The sequence below is a fragment of the Parasteatoda tepidariorum genome, chromosome 8 (assembly GCF_982258835.1).
Source record: "Parasteatoda tepidariorum strain Cologne lab strain chromosome 8, Ptep-v5.0, whole genome shotgun sequence".
Taxonomy (NCBI): Eukaryota; Metazoa; Arthropoda; class Arachnida; order Araneae; family Theridiidae; genus Parasteatoda; species Parasteatoda tepidariorum.
This window is the reverse complement of record NC_141762.1, coordinates 59124903-59143092: the sequence shown is the minus strand read 5'-3', so window position 1 is coordinate 59143092 and position 18190 is coordinate 59124903. Positions and strand designations below refer to the sequence as shown.

The 18190-nt window shown below is 30.2% G+C and overlaps 1 protein-coding gene across 1 annotated transcript; it reads right to left on the bottom strand.

The window, feature by feature from the left end:
* Positions 1 to 8263: 8263 nt before the first annotated feature.
* LOC107444629 (ATP synthase subunit C lysine N-methyltransferase) lies at positions 8264 to 18187 on the bottom strand. The gene is made up of 4 exons (XM_016058840.3): positions 17766 to 18187; positions 13919 to 14056; positions 8568 to 8618; positions 8264 to 8445 (listed from the first exon to the last, which is right to left on the bottom strand). Exons 1-4 carry the CDS (start codon positions 17994 to 17996, stop codon positions 8278 to 8280), a joined length of 588 nt encoding a protein of 195 aa, XP_015914326.1. The 5' UTR covers positions 17997 to 18187; the 3' UTR covers positions 8264 to 8277.
* Between the last annotated feature and the right edge of the window lie 3 nt (positions 18188 to 18190).

Here is an 18190-nt window from a genome sequence, read left to right as displayed (position 1 = left end):
GATATCCTTAGAATTAAAAGTAATAAAAATTTATTACGAAGAAACTTTAAAGATGTTTTCGGGAGGGGAAGGGTAAAGCTCAATTTTTCACTGTAAAAAATTTCAATATTTTTAATTTCACTTTAGCAAAGCCATAGTCTTCAGTGTATAATTCTAAGGATATCCTTAGAATTAAAAGTAATAAAAATTTATTACGAAGAAACTTTAAAGATGTTTTCGGGAGGGGAAGGGTAAAGCTCAATTTTTCACTGTAAAAAATTTCAATATTTTTAATTTCACTTTAGCAAAGCCATAGTCTTCAGTGTATTTCCTATAGTAATGAAAATAATCACAGGCCTTAAATAATTATGTATGCATAAGTAAACTGATTCACATGGTATCTTGTTAGTAAATTTAAAAAAACGCAGTTTCGAAACATATAAGGGACTGTTTAAGGTTAAAGTAGAAAAAAGAATGTTTCTGATATTTTATCAATCCAAATTTGGCAAGAAGGAAAATATTTGTTGCAATTTTACATTTAGTTACATGACAAAACACAAAGTTGTTAAATAGCAAAAAAAAAAAAAAAAAAAAAAAAAATCTAGGTTTTTATAGGGGAAAAATAATTTTTTAATTTTTACTTTAATTGCAATTTTAAACTTTTTAATCAGTGTCTTTAACAATAGGACAGGATGAATGAATATGCTTATTATGCTTATGAGGGTTACAACAAATTTATTCATAATTAATGTGTTTTACAAGTTGGATATTCATTTTATTTTCCCAACATGCATTTTTTTAAGATTCTTAGAAGTTATTCCGCTTCTTGTTTACCAACCTTCGCAATAACCTTTCATTGATCTTAGTTTTTTTTTCTTTTAAATATCGATATTTTTTTTTAAGAAAAAAAAGTTTAAAAATATAATTAATGAAATTTTATGTAAGAAAATTTTGTTAATATACAATCGTAAAAAAATGAATGATTGTTTGCATATGAAAAAAAAAATCAACTGTGCTTGAAAAAATAAATATTTAAACATAGGACATTTTCACTTGTGATAAAATAAGAAGCAATTTTACTAGCTATCTAAAAAATTTTCGTTTTACTGATTAAATTCTTTGTTGTTGTTGTTAATTTACGTCGCACTAGAGCTGCACAATGGGCTATTGGCGACAGCCTGGGAAGCATCCCGGAGGATGATCCGAAGACATGCCATCACAATTTTGATCCTCTGCGGAGGGGATGGCACTCCCACTTCGGTAGCCCGACGACCTGCGCGCGAAGTTGAGCACTTTACGGTAGCACAGTTTAACGAGGATCAATACCGCACGCCCTCGGTCCTTACGCAGACTGATCCAAGTGGACACCCACCCGCACACTGACCGTAACCAGTGATGCTTGACTTCGGTGATCTGCTGGGAACCGTGTCTTAACGATCAGTCCACTGCGGGACTTAAATTCTTTGTAATCACCGCCATTGTTATTGTAAAAGCTTGTTCATTTTTTTCCGATAAGATTTTAAACTGTATTAATGCGAATTATTCATTGTGGGTGAACATTGTCAAAGAAACGGCACTGTCGACGAAACAACTCTGTTGACGGAATGATCCAGACCCCAAACCTCGCAGACTTCGAACACGGACGGTGACGTCACTATCCCCCGAAGTCTATTCTATACCACCGTCCGATAGTAAAACAAAATCCAAACCTCGCAACTCCCGAAGAGAGCGGTGAAGGGAATCCCAGCCCTCGAAGAAAGGTTCGGACCCTCCCCCTAGGAAGTGACGTTTTGTATCGATAGTTATAAGAAAGTGACCAATGGCTTTTGTTTATCCTTTAATCGTTCTCCCTTCGCTTAGGGGTCGTGACCTCTATCCCAGAGTTTACAGTGTTCTTTCAGAAAGAGGTTGTATTCTTCTTTCATTTTGACAGTTACATACATAGTCTAAAATAAATATCTACATATTTTAATCTTTGATCTTTCTTCAAGAATTTAATATGTAGTATTCGTTTTAAACTTGTTTGCATTATTGTATTTATTATTAGAGAATCGATTTACCTATAACTATATTTACTAACAGTTTGCCAAAAAAAAGAAATATTTTTAAAATAAAAAATAATACGTCAAATAATACAAATCCAATACATCTTTATTTATTACCTTTTCTAAAAATCATACTTTGAATGTTGTTTTAAATAAATGTAATTGAGTCAATTAGAAATTTTATCACTACATTATGAAACTTTAGAAATTATATGTATATTATCGAGTGCTTTTAGATTTAAAGAACTAATGATTAATATTTAATATCACAAAATTTTGCAATTTTCTATTTTTACTTATTTTATTATTTATAAAATTTTTATTATATTTATGATTACTTTATTACCTTCTATTATTTATAATTTTTTTTTTTTATTATTTGCAATTGATAAAATGTGTAGCTTTATACTTTATAACACTAAAATCTTTTAGTTTTAAAGCTACAATAAGTATCAAAATTACGCGCAATAAATAAACTTTAATAAATCGGTAGAATGCATGAAATAAACTTTAAACTAGCATTTTTTAAATAATTGTTAGTTTAAATAATCTTAAAAAAAATTGCTTTACAATTTTAAAAGAAACTGCTTTTTCAATTTTTCACTTTCTTTTTTATGATTCCTCTTTTTTTTTTTTTTTTTTTTTTTTCGCAATTGCACACTTATACATTTTAATAATTGTAAGTTATTTTTTCAAGAAAAACATTATTTTCTTCTTTTTTATAATATTTTTATAATAAATTACAATTCGCAACTCAAACAATGCAATATTTATTTTTCAAATTTAATAATTTATCTCTTTTTTGGAAATGGTATTTTCAATCGTTGTGTTACATTGAACTAGATTTGGAAAAAAATTCTCTGCAATGAATTTTTTGCCTTACATTACCCTCTTACATTAAACCCAACTCAGAAGACAAGGATGCCAAGTAGTTGTACTTTATTTAAGAATTTCATGCTAGAGTTATTAGTTACACAATTTCACTATTGTCGTTTTAACCATAATTGCAGTTCGTGATTTTTTTTTATATCAAAAATTCGTTTTTAAAGTTTAACTCGTTACAAGTATTTTTAATACTTTCAATTAAACACATTTTCAATTTCAAAATATTCTCAATTGTTTTTATATTTGAGGCTGGATTTTATTTTTTTCGCCTTATCATTTATCATTGTGTATGTAAATAAATTATGAAAAAGTAATTCGGAAAAATATTTGTTTTAAGTGCCACATAAATTTGTAAGAGACTTTTTGAATTAGAATTAATTGCATCAATGAGGATAACTTAAAATATTATTCGAATAATACCAAAAAAAGATTAGTATAATAATTACCAATGAATACAGGTAAAACAGAATATATTAGTTAATATTTAAAAATTAATAATACTTAGCAAATTATTAATACTTAACTAATATTTAAAAAAAAAATCTCAAAACAGAGAAAACAAATATGCTTGATTTTTTCTCTCCCTAAAATTTGTAATACTAACAATAAGTATTTTCAAAATTCAAATGTCAAACAACAGCTTAAGAAATAACTAAAAAGTTTTCTTTAGTCTAGAATTTTTTTAGTACAATTTTTAAACAAAATATTTAAAACAACGTGATTTTTTTTAGAAATTGTTTAATGTTTATTTTAACAATTTTTTTTCATAAAATAATACATAATTTTTAAAAAACAAATTTTTGAGTATATTTCGATGTCATAATTATAAGACTAGAAATATAAATAATTTTTTCTTGGAATATTGAGAACAGGAAAATTAAGGAAAAAAATAATAAAAAAAGGTTTCTTAATTATGCATCTAAATTTACCAGCAACTTTAAAACAATTAATTCAAAAACAATTTTATTAAAAAAGTTTTCTTCCTTTATATTCCGGTCTTTTTATTATGCTCTTATATGGAATCCAACTCAGAAGACAAGGGTGCGAAGTCATGAGAACTTTGTTAGAACTTTTGGGAGTTAGAACTTTTAGTTATACATTTCCGTTGTATGTACAGCAAGCAATGGAAAATGGTCTAGCCATAAGGATTATTCGTGATTTTATTTTATCACAAATTAGTGTTAGTAGTTTAGCTCGATGCAAATATCAACTAGTTTTTATTGCACACATTTTCAAGAACAAAATTTTCTCAATTGTTTTTCTGATTGACGCAGGATATTTTTTTCTTATGATTTACCATTCTGTATATAAATAAATTATGCTAAAGCAATTCAAAAAAAATTCTCTCTTTTTAGACGCCGCAAAAATTCGAAAAAAGCTTTTTGAAGTAGAATTAATCGCATACATTAAGATAATTATTACTTGAATAAAAACATAATAACGCTAGTTTAATAATAACAAATAAATATAAGTGAATATCTTTAGAATAACTTAGCTGATACTTAATGGAGAATCTCAAAACAGAAAAGAGAATAATGCTTAAGTTTTTTTTCCACCCTAAAACTTATTACTTACCATTTTATTAAAGGAGTAATTATTTTAAAAAGATCAAATGTCAAACAGAAGATTAAGAAATAACTCTAAAACGCTTTTCTTATTCAATTGCTTTTTTAATGCTATTTCTAACAACAAAAAAAATTTAAAAAAGGTGATTTTAGAATTTTTTTAATCTTAACAAATTTTATTCCTAAAAATAATAGATAATTTTTCAAAATATAAATTGTCGAATATATTTTGGCATTATAGATAGATATAAGAGTAAAAATATCTTTTTGTCTTTGAAAATAAAAGATGAAATTTTCGCTTTTAAAGTATGAACAGAAAAATAAAAAAAATAATAAAAATGTTTCTTAATTATGCATCTAAATTTAACTGCAACTTAATAATAATTCAAAAACGATTATATCGAAAAAATTTCCGCTCTTCATATTCCATGCTTTTTATTACCCACTTGTATTCTACCCAACTCAAAAGACAAGTGAAAATAAATGAAATTATGCTTCTTAATTATGCATCTAAACTAATCAACTACTTTATAAAAATTACAAAACCGATCAAATTCTAAAAGCTTCAGTTCTTTCAAATCTCTGATAGAAAATTGCATAGCGGATTAAAAATAAGCATACAATTTATAGTAATTCTTATTTAAATTATATACGATTTAGTTATAGTAATCTTTTTTATTTATTTGGCACTAATCTCAGTCGTAACTCACCAATTTTTTAAAGAAAAAAATTCCATTTTTTTCTGCAGATATTTTGAAAATATTACGAGGTAATTAAAATAAAAGTTAATAAAAACACGGCAATAATTATATTAAACATATTATGGCTAAGAATACACAAAAATTTGGAACAGAAAAAATGTTCGCGTTTTATTTAAAGTCGTGCAAGATTATTATAGATTTTATTATAAGTTCTGCTAGAAACCGAAACTAATTATTTAATCCATTTATTATATGAAATAATAACTTTGTGAGAGAAAAATTATGTCTGAAATATATTCATAAAATATCTTGATAAATGATTATAAAAAATCATAAAATATCTGGGTAAAAATTATCTTTGAAATCGGAAATCTAATTTAATCCCAGCGTTAAACGCATCCTATTCGAACGTTCGAATTGCTTTCACCAGCAAATTGTTAGGTGAAAGCTTTCCGATAGATGGGAGGAAAAATGAAGATCGCAGCCCGTTAGCAAAATCCGTTCGAAAGCGCGAGGTTTCAGGTTTTCCCTAGGAGTAGAAACGTGACGTCAAAATGACGTCATTTTTCTCTTCCTAGCTCGTTCGAAGTCTGCGAGGTTTGAGCTCCCAGTCAACGAAATAGTTGATGAAGCTAATAGTTGGTCAATATAACGGCCTGTCGATGAAGTGATTGTTGCTGAAATGAACGTGGCCCATCCACAGCAATACCACGAATTTAACTATATTTTGCTTTAAGGCTAGTTTAAATACAATTGCAATAAAATTAGTAAATCCATACTGTCCAAAAAACAACTAATTAAAGCCAGCCTCTTCCTCAGAGAGCCACAGAAAAAATATCAAACATTGACCGGTCCACGGCGATTGAAAGGCTGGGGAGCCTTGGCCTATTCGCGATCGCAACGCTCGAATGCGCCATCTAGGGAGAAGACCGGTTCCATGCTTTTGGCCGCACCTCTTCCTTTCAGTTGCATGGATGGTGCTGCAAGCTCGGTGCCGCGAAGTTTCCGGGTTACTGTTTCCGTTGTATTTTGAGATTCTTGCAAACGTGGTATTCGATTACTTATTACTCGACGAATTAGAGTTCCTTAAAATTTGGAAGGAAGCTGATGGTCGCAGCAGTTTAAGCAAGAGAGCGGTAGTTAGTCTATATCACCATTTCTTCAAAAATAATGAAGTGAATAAAAAAAAATTTGCACATAATTATGACTTGTTTAACTCAAGATAATTCCATGTAAAACATAATTTTTTTTTATAATTCTTGAATTAATTTCTGATGAAAAATTTTTTGAATTGTAAGGCATACAAAATTTTACATAATTGGAAATCCTGGATTTTAAGGAAATCGGCTGAATGGTTCTTGCGAAATAAAAATTTTAAACGTATTTTTTTGGAATTTTGTTTCTCAGAAACTATTCAACAGACTTTTTTAAAATTTTATTAAAATGTCATTGTTTAAAATAATATAAAAACTAGTTTACATTACGATTAAAAAGTTTTTTTTGTCCATTATCAAATAAAAAAAAGACATTACAAACTATTTTTTATATCTTTAGATAAACTGATTTCATAATGTACTGTGCACAAGCCTTAAGTTTGCGTAAAAATTTTTCGCAATGTACGAAAAGTGGCAAAAAGTACATTTTCATTTTCCCCCCAGGTGAAATCATTTGTATGGTATTTTGTAGATAACGATCATTCCGAGAATGTTAAGAGTCAATAATCCTAACACTTCGAGAAAAAAAAAGCATATTTGTTCGGAAAAAGTACATTTTTGTGCCTGATTTCGTAACTTAAGCTACCGTCTGCACAAATTAACGTAATTTAAAATTCAGACTGCGCACTTGAAAATCAGATCTTTATATGAAAAGTTTTTTTTAGGGAGTATGCATATCTACTTTGTGCACTATGCCTTGGTAACAAAATCACCATTGGTTACAATACAGTAGAAATACTACGGATACCAACTCAAGAAAGTCGAATTTATACATGTTATGTAGTTGAGCAGTAACATGTTGATCTAGTTTTACTCATTTCCACTCGATAGCAATACCTCCTTGGACAAAGCCCATATTTAGAAATCCTGGGGCAGTGGGCATAGAACAAACATGGTGCCGTTATAACTTGAACCAAATTTACATCTTGTATGCATACAAAATGTTTTTTAATTGTTTATAACATAAATATATTGTAAAATTTACGCTTACATAAATTTCAATGTTTTTGTTAATTTATAATTCTAATAAACAATTCTTAATGAAAAAGAAAGACGAAAAATATCATAATTGCAACTTTTAAGCAGCCCAGGCCTTTTAGAACTTATGATAAATCAAGCTTAGACAACAAAAACATTGATATTCATTGTGCTCCTAGAAGCCTAAGTTCCCTTATATATTCCTATATATACCGAAGAGCCATTACATTATGAACACCCTGCTAATAACATGTAGGAGCACCTTTAGCCCTCAAAACTGCTAGCACCCGCCGTGGCATTGACTCCACAAGGTGCTGATAGGTAGTCTGAGGTATCTGGTACCAAGCGCTCACCAACTGGTCCTGCAATTCCCTCACATTGCGAGGGGGTAGCGTGGCAGCACGAATTTGGTTTCCTAAGTAGGACCACAAATGCTCTATTGGATTAAGGTCAGGTGAACTTGGGGGGCCAGACATGACTTGAAAGTCACTGGAATGTTCCTCGACGATTCGACCCTTATGACATGGTGCATTATCCTGTTGGTAAACACCATCCCCCGCAGGAAAAACTGTTGTCATGAATGGGTGAACCTGGTCTGCAACTATGTTCAAGTAGCTTACAGACGACAGGAATTGTTCTATGAGGCTTATGGGTCCTAATGTGCCCCATGAAAACATTGTTTCTGGGCGAGAAACCATAAAAACCTGGGCGAGCCTATTGTTATAGATGGAGGGTGATCATAATGTAATGGATCTTCAGTGTATTTGTTTTGTTTGTTGTGATGTATAATGATGATTTAATTTATTAATAACATTAACAAGTAAAATAGATTAAAACTATAAAAAGAATCCGCCTAGATGTGCACGATGTAAGTGGTACAGAGAAAGAATACAGAATAATAAAAGAAATGTCAATTTATTGAAGAATAAATATTTGGCCTTTTTTCATATATCCAAACAGTATCAATCCCTTTACCAACAGAAAGAGATTCTTTCCAGTTCGGAAGAGGAAATCGACAAGCAATGACGCAAGCATTTTCACTGAGCTCAGTTACTAATTTTTCTTCAAGCTGAGACATCTGCAAAATAATATTCATAGTATTAAATAATACATGATTGAACGATGTCAAATGACTAAAAAATTTAAATGAAATGACAAAATAAAATGACCAAAAATTTTATATAAAAGTAAGGTAACTACCATTTGTTCCACTCCAAAAATGACAACATTTTCAAAATTTCTCAAATCAGTCTGTAAAACAAGAGGATGAAAATAGAATGACACGATACAATAATAATAAAAAAAATGTACTTAGAATTTTGTTAATTTGTTTTTTATGAAATGAACTCAATATTATTTTTAACAATCTTCAAACGAAACTGTGATATTCAAATACTGACAGCAACGTAAAAAAATTAATTTTGACCAAAACAAGAACAAAGCTTTGTATGCCAAGTTATGTGAAAATCGTTTTTATTTTGACGTATTGTTGGTTTCTAATAACACTTGGACAATCGGTAGCCATTGGTCTTTAAAGATTAAGCCAGAAAAGTGCACCTTTCGTTTGACAAGAGAGCACCGCAAAATTGAAAACACACTTTTACATAGAACCCCACGGATAGATGGCAGCACTACTTATATTCGTGAGGCCACTTCAATTTAGACACAGATCAGAAGGGAAACGAAATTTTCTCTAGATCCCTAAACCCAGTACACTGATTAGCGACCGACCATAGGGTCTTCGATTCCACAGATTTTACGAGCATATATGTACACGGTGGATTTTAGCGGATCGAGGATAGCATTCCGGCCCATCGATTTTCTAACCACTAGGCAACCATTGCTTGATGTATTTTAATAATATATAAAGTTAAAAGGGCAAGAATATGAACAATAGGTTTCATAAACATATAATGATTTTTTTTTAAAGATTATTCTAAATAATGCACAATATATTAATAATAACCGTGAAAAACATGGTTAGTAAAATTGGTTATACAGTGAATTCGCGATAACTCGAATCTGATAGGACTGACAAAAACTTCGACATATCGGAAGTTCGACTTACTGTTAGCTTCGGTTTTAGACTTTCAAAATATTGTCGGATTATTTAATTAAGGCTTATTAATTACAAATCTTCTAATTGCTTACAATATTAAAGATCATTTTTCTGACAAGCCATTTACGATAACACTGTTTGAAGCTTTTTATGATACCCTGGTCCATCGGCTGCAACTTTGCTGTTGTGTTTGGTGGGAGAAACTGCAAGTTTACTGCTTTCAAATTAGGTAGATCACTATGTGCTGTGCATTTATCCATAAAGAGTATCACTTTTCTTTTTTAGCGAAGAATTTCCGATCTAATTTTCTTACGTAGTCTTCAAATAAAACTTATGTCATCTAAAACTTTTTGTTAGACTTGTAATCCAAAGGACACGTTTTTATATTCTTGAAACATCGGGGATTTCGGTTTTTTCCGATAACAAGTAGGAGCAATTTCTCTGTCCCAGACGCATTTCCTCCAACTAGGACAGTCAAACGTTCCTTGCTCATTTTACCCCCTGAGCAGTTTTCATCCTTAAACATCAGAGTCTTATTTGGAAGACATTTAAAAAATAAACCCATTTCATCAATATTGAAAACATCATTTTAACTGTATCCTTGAAGTAAATTTGGTAACGTTTCATTTAACCACTGTTCACATACTTCAAGAGGGACAGCTTTAGCTTCTCCATGAAGAGTGCGAAAGACATTGTTCGTGTGTTGCAAAGGAAGGGGCAAAATGTCCGCTCCTATGTTTTTTTTCTTGCCTTAAAAGATCCAAAAAAAAAAAAAAAAATCGAGTTAAAGGGAGTAAAATTCGAGTAATCGAGAATAATTAACATGAAATTGAAGATAAAAGGGTCGGGACCTCATAAAAGAAATCGCGTTATAGTAATATTCGAGTTATCGTACTTCGAGTTATAGCTAATTGGCTGTATTTTTATTGTTTAGTTATAGACCAATTATCGTATTTCTATGTTAAAAAGATTTAACATTTTAATAATTATACATAGATTTTGACAATCCTGTAAGTTAAATCATGTTTTTCTATAATTTTTTTTATACACGTGAGCATTGATGTTTTACCACCATGTTTTGATTTCCACGTTAATTTTGATGTCTCCGACTTAAAACGCGTAAAGGGCCTTGACTTGGGGATGTAACAAACTAATCGATCAGGGCTTGGAGATCTTTACAAATGGCTCTAGAATGGAGACGGACAATAAAAGTTCCTTCAGGACATCATACGCAGTCATCATTATGATTGACGGAATAACAGTAGATCAAGTTTCCTCTAGAGTCATGGACAGTACCAAAATTTTTACTGCTGAGCTGATGGCGATCGATGCGGCTCTAGACTGGACTATAACAAACAACATTACCATTTTTTCAGACTCGCTTTCTTCCCTCCATGACCTGGCAGACCCAGAACCCTCCTCCAGACTCATCGAACAAACAAAAAGAAAATGGAGAGAGGGCATCGCATTAAATTGGGCCAAGGCGCACGTTGGTATCCAGGGCAATGAGCAGGGCCGTTTTATCCATTAGGCACTGTAGGCAACTGCCTAGGAGCCCTCGCCACGTTCAGGGGCCCTGTGCTACAGAGAAAAAAAATGACAATGTTTCTTAAACAGTAAAAATTTAATTCGAAACTTCAAAGATGATTGTCTTGCTCTGTACATTACATCGACGCTATTTTAGTACATTTCTGAACGCATTCCAAATAAGATATTAATATTATGGTAGTTAGTTCATATATAACGCAGTAATATAATCGCAAGCAATTTTATCGCGGTAATTTTAACGCCGACTAATCAGATGACTATACAGCAAGAGCAGCTTTTTTAACACAACACGCTTGAAAAACGCGCAAAATTCTACGTTGTGAATGCACACTTACTGTTCTGGTACCTACCATAGGTATGTATATTCTATGGCCAAGCTACCAAAGAGTATGTAAAAATAAGGTTGGCAGTACTGGTTCTTTCGTCGCAAGACTGGGGAATTCCCCGATCCGCTAAATACATACGTTGTATTTTGTCAAAATCCGACGCTGAAATTAGACAGGCTTGCACAAAGTTTAAGGAACATTATTTCGAGGACATTGAGCTTGAGTTTATAGACGAAATGGTGCAGTATAAATACTTCATCTTGCAATTAGAAGACGCCGGAAAAAAAATTGTGCCTGCCGAAGAGTCTTACAAACTGACTATTGGTAACATGGCACAATCAACTTTCCCGAATGTAATGACAGCTTTGCAAATATATAGAAGTCTAATGATTACAAACGCCACTGGTGAACGAAAATTTTCCAAATTGAAATTAATTAAAAACTGTCTTCGTTCTACTATGTCTCAAAACCTTTTAAATTCATTGGCCATAATCGCAATTGAAAATGATGTATTGGAAAAGGTTAACTTTCAGGATGTCTTGAACGATTTTGTAACAAAAAAAGTTAGAAGAGTTAATATTTAAGCTTATTATATGATTTTTTTTAAATGCATAATTAATTACATATATTCTTTTCGTTTGATTCGATATTTTTATTGAATAATGTGATAATATACCTATGTAGTAAAAAACAGCGTAATTATGAATAAAGTGTTGTGTTAGCGAAAAAATATATTAGGAAGTTAGAAGACGGTAGGGGGGGGGGCCGAGACGAGCATTGCCTAGGGGCCATGACATGCATAAGCCGGCCCTGGCAATGAGGAGGCAGATAGAGCCGCAAAGAACGCAATCGGCTCAAACATTAAAGATTTCCGGTGTCTGAGGACCCCTAAGATGACTAAAACAGACATAAGAAAACTTATCATGGCGAGATGGGAAAGGGAATGGGGAGAATCGAGTAAAGGTCGGCAGACCTACTAATTCATTAAAACTCCGTCAACTACTAGACTAAAGCAAAATTTTCTTTAAATCAATATTTGACGGGGCACGGAGTGTTTGGAACTTATCAAAAGAGATTTTTTAACAAAGACGATAAATGTAAATACTGTAACGAAAAACAAACACTTGAACATCTAGCCTATTTCTCTCCAAGCACTCCGACAAAATTTATTCAATGATAAAAATGACCAACAAATTTTTGCAAACAATAGATGTAGAGAAATAATCAAAACCGTTCTAGAGGATCTGCTGACACAAGTTTTTAACAACTAATTAATACCTTCATTTCCGGAACAGCTAGTCATTTTTATATTATGAACCACGACCCAAGTTTTTAAAGTGTATTTATACGATTTTAGACCACCTTTTTACTCTACTTACACTTTTACTTGTTTTGATTTTATCTTGCTTATTTTAGGCTTTAACGTTATTTTGGTACAAATTTTTAACTTTCCTTCATTGTACTATTGTTTTACTGACCTCGTGTCTTTTAGTCAATGAATTTTAACAACTTTTTCTTATTTATGTTAATCTGTTTTTTACATTGATTTTAATGTTGACTATTTTATGTCAGTCTTTTGTGTTATTTTAACTGCACTTCTCTTAATCATTTTTGTGATTTCGATCTTTTTACTTTGAGTGCAACATTTATTTTTAATCTTTTAGTAATTTTTATGTCTTATTACATCGATTTTGAGAGTACGCTCGATCTTTTACTAATTTTTATCTAGAATTTTTAGACCCTTTTGGTCAATTGTATAATTTAAGCCTTTATATTTTTTTTTTCCTTTTATCAATTGTCCTTTATAATTTTTTATTATATTATCTGTATTTTAAACTTTAAATTTGTAAATTTTTAAACCACCAGTTTTCGGTCATGAGGTTTGACCCAAAAATACTTTTCACAAAACTTGAATCAACTTCCATTATACATTGACTTATCTCCATTCAGATTCTGTGTCTCACATGGTAGATATGGTAAATTTTATTCATCCTCAATTATTTATAAGGGCCAGCTGGCCTATTTATAAACTTTAATTTAGTTTTTTTTTTCGTAAATTTTTCATATATTTTATTGCAAACATCACTCTAAATGTTTAACTTCACCTGTTAGTTAATAGTCTGAATAATCACAACTATTGTACACGTAAAGCGTTTTAATTCTTGAAGTAAATTTGTAACTTTTGTATTTTTGCCCGATTACCTCCGGGCTGTTGCCAAAATAGTACTAAGTTTTTTCTTGTTTTTAAATAAATGCCAAGGAGGGGCTTTGCCGAGCCTCTAGGTTGGTGCGTGTGCCAGATACTCACTGTCCACCTCCGGCAGGGTGGGAGACAGTCGCGACGACGAGTTGAAAATTTTTCCAGCATACCCATATTTGGGGGGGAGTCGGGACCTAATTAACTTACCATTTTTAAATTTTTTTTTATACACATGAGCATAATGCACTTGTTCTTTAAAAGTAATAAGCATTTACAACATTTTCACAAATAGATTTCTGTTGCAAATCCCTATACTCCCCGTGAAGCTACTGCATAACATTTCAATGAGAAAAATTAAAATGAATAATAATAGCTTTAAAAGATAATCAAAGAAAAGAAAAAGATTCTGCAAACTTACTTTCCAAATATCTTGTCTTTTAAAACTAGATTTTTTACGTAAACCTAAAGATAAAGCTTTCCATTTAGAATAAAGCACCAGCCAAGGGTTAAGTTCTACTCCAACTGATTCAAATCCTAATTTTGCAGCAGAAAGTACCTAAAAATCAGGTAAAAAAATAACATATTAAATTTTTATTTATTAATTCTTAAACATAATAGAAAAATTTCTATGGATGAAGATTTTAAGTAAAACTTTAATAAGATAAAGCAATTTAGAAGGTTTATAAGCTTTTGCCAATTGACAGTTTTAACCTTCTTGACGAAAACAACTCAACATAGTTTTCAAAAATTGGGTACTTGTACTTTAAGAAGAAGATAAAGGATACCCACACACGCGACCTATGACGTTAGCACCAGCTGATTGTTCATAAGCAAAATGGCACGTTAAAATTGGGCTAAGTTTCTATGGATGGAGTTTTCTACACTAGGGAGCGCTGCAAGCTCGGGACTGCCTAAATTTCCGGGTTACTGTTTCAGTTGTATTTTAAAGCCATTTGGCATCATTGTGTTTTGAGATTCTTGCAAACAATGCATTTGATTACTTATTACTTATGTTTACAATGCTAACAATACTGTTTACAATACTAAAAGTGTTAACACTAACGTAAGATGGTGCACAGCTTGTAACACGAACAAACAGTAATAAACAAATGGAAAGAGGCCAAATCAAGACTGCCAAAAAAGCGAGTTATTCAAAATCTAGCAACCATGTCACCTTTTTTAATAATAAATAACAAAATAACTAAAACAAATTTTCACTCCAAACTCCCCAGAATTACATAATAACATTAATATCTTATGAAATACGGCAGATTTGAGCTCAGAAATTATCTAGTTTATTTCTTTTATTGAAAACAAAATTATCCGTTTGAAAACATCGCCTATCAGAATAACATGTAGTAAGCAGCTGCAAACTTTTTAACCGGAACTAGAGTAGGTCCCGAGCTCGAGATTGGTACTGTTTACATTTCTATTGAAAACACCATCCATACATAAGTTAGAATGTTAATTAACGTAAAATTACTTAACATAAATTAGAATGTTAATTAACGCAATGTTAATCAACGTTAGGTGATATAATGTTAAGTAATGCAAAAATAATTAAATTCAGTGCCGTATTGCATATCTAATTTGTTGAAATATAAGATTTAGACACAAGACAGACAAGTATAGGATTGAAAAAGAGCAAATTAAACTTTATAACCATTATAATCAGAGAATGAATATCCAAGTGACACAAAATCGAATAAAAACTAGGGAAAAATCTTGCAAAATAGTCCCTTAATATGTTTTGTCTAAGGGAAACTTGATTAATAAAAATAGGTCAAGCGAATATAGTTCTTACAGTTAGAAAAGGGAAAACTATAAAATGTTAACTAATGCATAACTTGAAGCCGAAAATAGATTAAGACACAGGAAGTGAATAATAAAGTGTGAAAAGGCATTTAGTTTTGAATAATAAATTAAGAAGAAGATTAAGATAAAGAAATAACTTAAAAAGATTAGTTGAAGCTTTCTATGTTACATATATATTTCATGGAAATAGGACCTGAGTTTTTAAGAAAAATGGTTTTCTCAAAATTCTATTAAAAAAAATTGAGTTAATTTCTGATCACCCAACAGTGTCATGTAGTGGAGACATTCATTTTACAATTAAAGATGCTAAATTTTTAAATCTTTAATAACTATTTTATTAATAAATCTATTGTTACTTTTTTATTAGAAAATTGAATTTTAAGTAAATAAATAAATTAAGTTTCAGATCATAAAATTGTAAATATTCTTTGTGCAGCACTCAAAAAAGATCTTTGAAAAGGAATTTTTCTTCCACAAAAATAATTTTTGTTCATGTTTACATTGAAATAAATTTTAAGTATGGATTTACATTTTTATCAATATACCTATCTATATCCTTTTATAATTTTTCTTAAAAATTAAATATATTTTTTTCTTCTTTTTTTCAATAGCATTAAATCTCTTCAGGCCATTGATTTTGAAATATATCTATTTTATTTTTGTTCTAAATTTAATTTTATCAATATGATGGTTGGTTATGGAAAAGGAATAATGAGAAAAATTCTATCTTTACACAAGTAACATCTATCTTAAACAATTAAAGGTGGAAATAAAATCAAACTATGATATAAGTACATGTTAAATGCAAGGCAAATGGTTTGATTATAATTTTAGGAAAAAAAAAGATGTAGGAAGGATTACATTTTTATCCAATAAAAAATAACCTATTCATTCCAGAAAAGGTTACAGTTATTACATCCTTGTTAAAAAAAGTGTAAAAAAAATAATAAAATACATGATACAAAATAGGAGAAATACAAATACAATAATAAAATAAAAATAATAATTAAACACATAAACAAGAAGAAAGCACAAAGAAAGAAGATAATTTTAAGATTTCCAATTAATTTTGGTGTGATATGCTCATTTTTTTTTATTATCAGAAATAGAGCACTGCCAGGACAGATTTACTTTTGACGTAGTAGCTAATACCTATGGAGTTACCACCAAATTAGATTCTTATTGTATTTGATTTAAATTTTGAGTTTCGTCAATGGTAAGTTATTTTCAACCTTTTATAACTTAAGAAAATCAAATTTTTCAATGTTAAAAAATTCATCAAATGTATACGATGTGCTAAATATAATGTGTCTCTAAATTCACTGGACTTAACAGTGCACCATGATTTTATGGACACCCTTTAGTACAAGTTAAAAAAAATACTCCAATGAATTATAAATCAATTATTTTTTTTAAGTAGTTAAATTTATCAATAATATTTTAAATTTGATTTTATAATTATCTATAAATTGTCAGAGAATATTAATCATTGCTTTTTGTAGGGCAAAATTTTGTGAAAAGAAAGTTTATATAAAAAAAACTGTTTTCTTTTTTTTCCGGATAATTGAAATTTTTTTTCAAAAAAGATTTTCCACTGCTGAAAATTTTTTTGGATTATCTACTGAGACTGATTGAATATAGTCTTTTATTTAAACAGAATTTGTAAAATGAAGGGAAAAAGAGTGTACAATGAAAATAAAAGTCATCTGCTGTTACACAACTGATTTTTCAAAGAAAATCTTCTCAACTGATAAATGCTTTTTGGAAATCAGAAAATTTTTGGGAATTAGAAAAAGCCAGTATAGAACATAGGTTAACTTCTTTGAACTTATTCCGAGTCATACTGAATCATAATAATTTTATGCCCTATATTTATATTTTGGATATAATATAAATTATGTATAAATCATATCATGAACTGACATGCCAACTCAATTTGCCAAGGCACTACATGGATTTTAAAATTTCTTTAAAAAAACATGTAGAGGTTTGCCCGAGGGGGGCTACGAGTTATAATCACTCTTCAAGTTAGTTTCCTTCCATGATTTTTGATTTTTTAGAAGCTGCCAAGACTTGGTGATTATTCTACTGCAAATTATGATACAGAAGTTTTCTTATAATGTGGTAGACTCTTTCTAGCATGCAGTAAAGCTTCAAATTTAGTTTTTGAAGAAAAGAAGAAAAAAAAACAATTTTACAAAAGCAAAGTTTGTTAATTACAGGCCTGATAGCATTAAAAGCATACGCTGCATAACTTAACAAAACAAAAATTAAAAAAAAGAAACTTTATAGACATCACAAGATAATATAAATATTTCATACATTTTGTTGGAATCGTTGTTGTATTTATACAAAATAGAATTTACGAAATAAACAGAAGTTCAGAAATCGAGCAAAATTTAAAGGGTAGAAGTTAAAAAGGAGCGATATAAGATTGAAATATAACTTACAATTCTACCATCTCCACTTCCTAAATCTATAACCTTTCCTTTTCTTTTTTTAAGAAGTCTAATTACATTACTAACTTGTGTGTCCGTGGCAGGAACATAGGGGAGACAAATTCTTCGGAAAGCAGGCAAAACAAAAGGGAAACAACCAGCAATTAAACCCACAGCAACAGTTCCAAAAGTCCCTACAGCTATTAAACCAACCACATTTTTATGCTTACTATTGTTACTCATTTGTTTATGGTTTACTCTTCTATAAGAAAAAACGAATATTGTTTATTTATTAATATAGCACATTTGTATATTAAAAAGTAGGCTTCTTAATTGAACTATTCAACAGTTATTAACTTAACTAAATTCAAATTCGTCTGCTTTTTAAGGTAAGGACAAATCTCTTGTTTAATATAAAAGAAGCGTTTCTTGCTGCC

What these genes read in the sequence shown, in the direction of transcription:
- LOC107444629 (XM_016058840.3), bottom strand. Translation starts at nt 17,996, where the DNA reads ATGAGTAACAATAGTAAGCATAAAAATGTGGTTGGTTTAATAGCTGTA. An exon ending in AAAGACAAGATATTTGGAAA is followed by an intron (nt 8,619 to 13,918) that starts GTAAGTTTGCAG and finishes CTTGTTTTACAG; the next exon opens with ACTGATTTGAGAAATTTTGA. An exon ending in TTTTTGGAGTGGAACAAATG is followed by an intron (nt 8,446 to 8,567) that starts GTAGTTACCTTA and finishes ATTATTTTGCAG; the next exon opens with ATGTCTCAGCTTGAAGAAAA.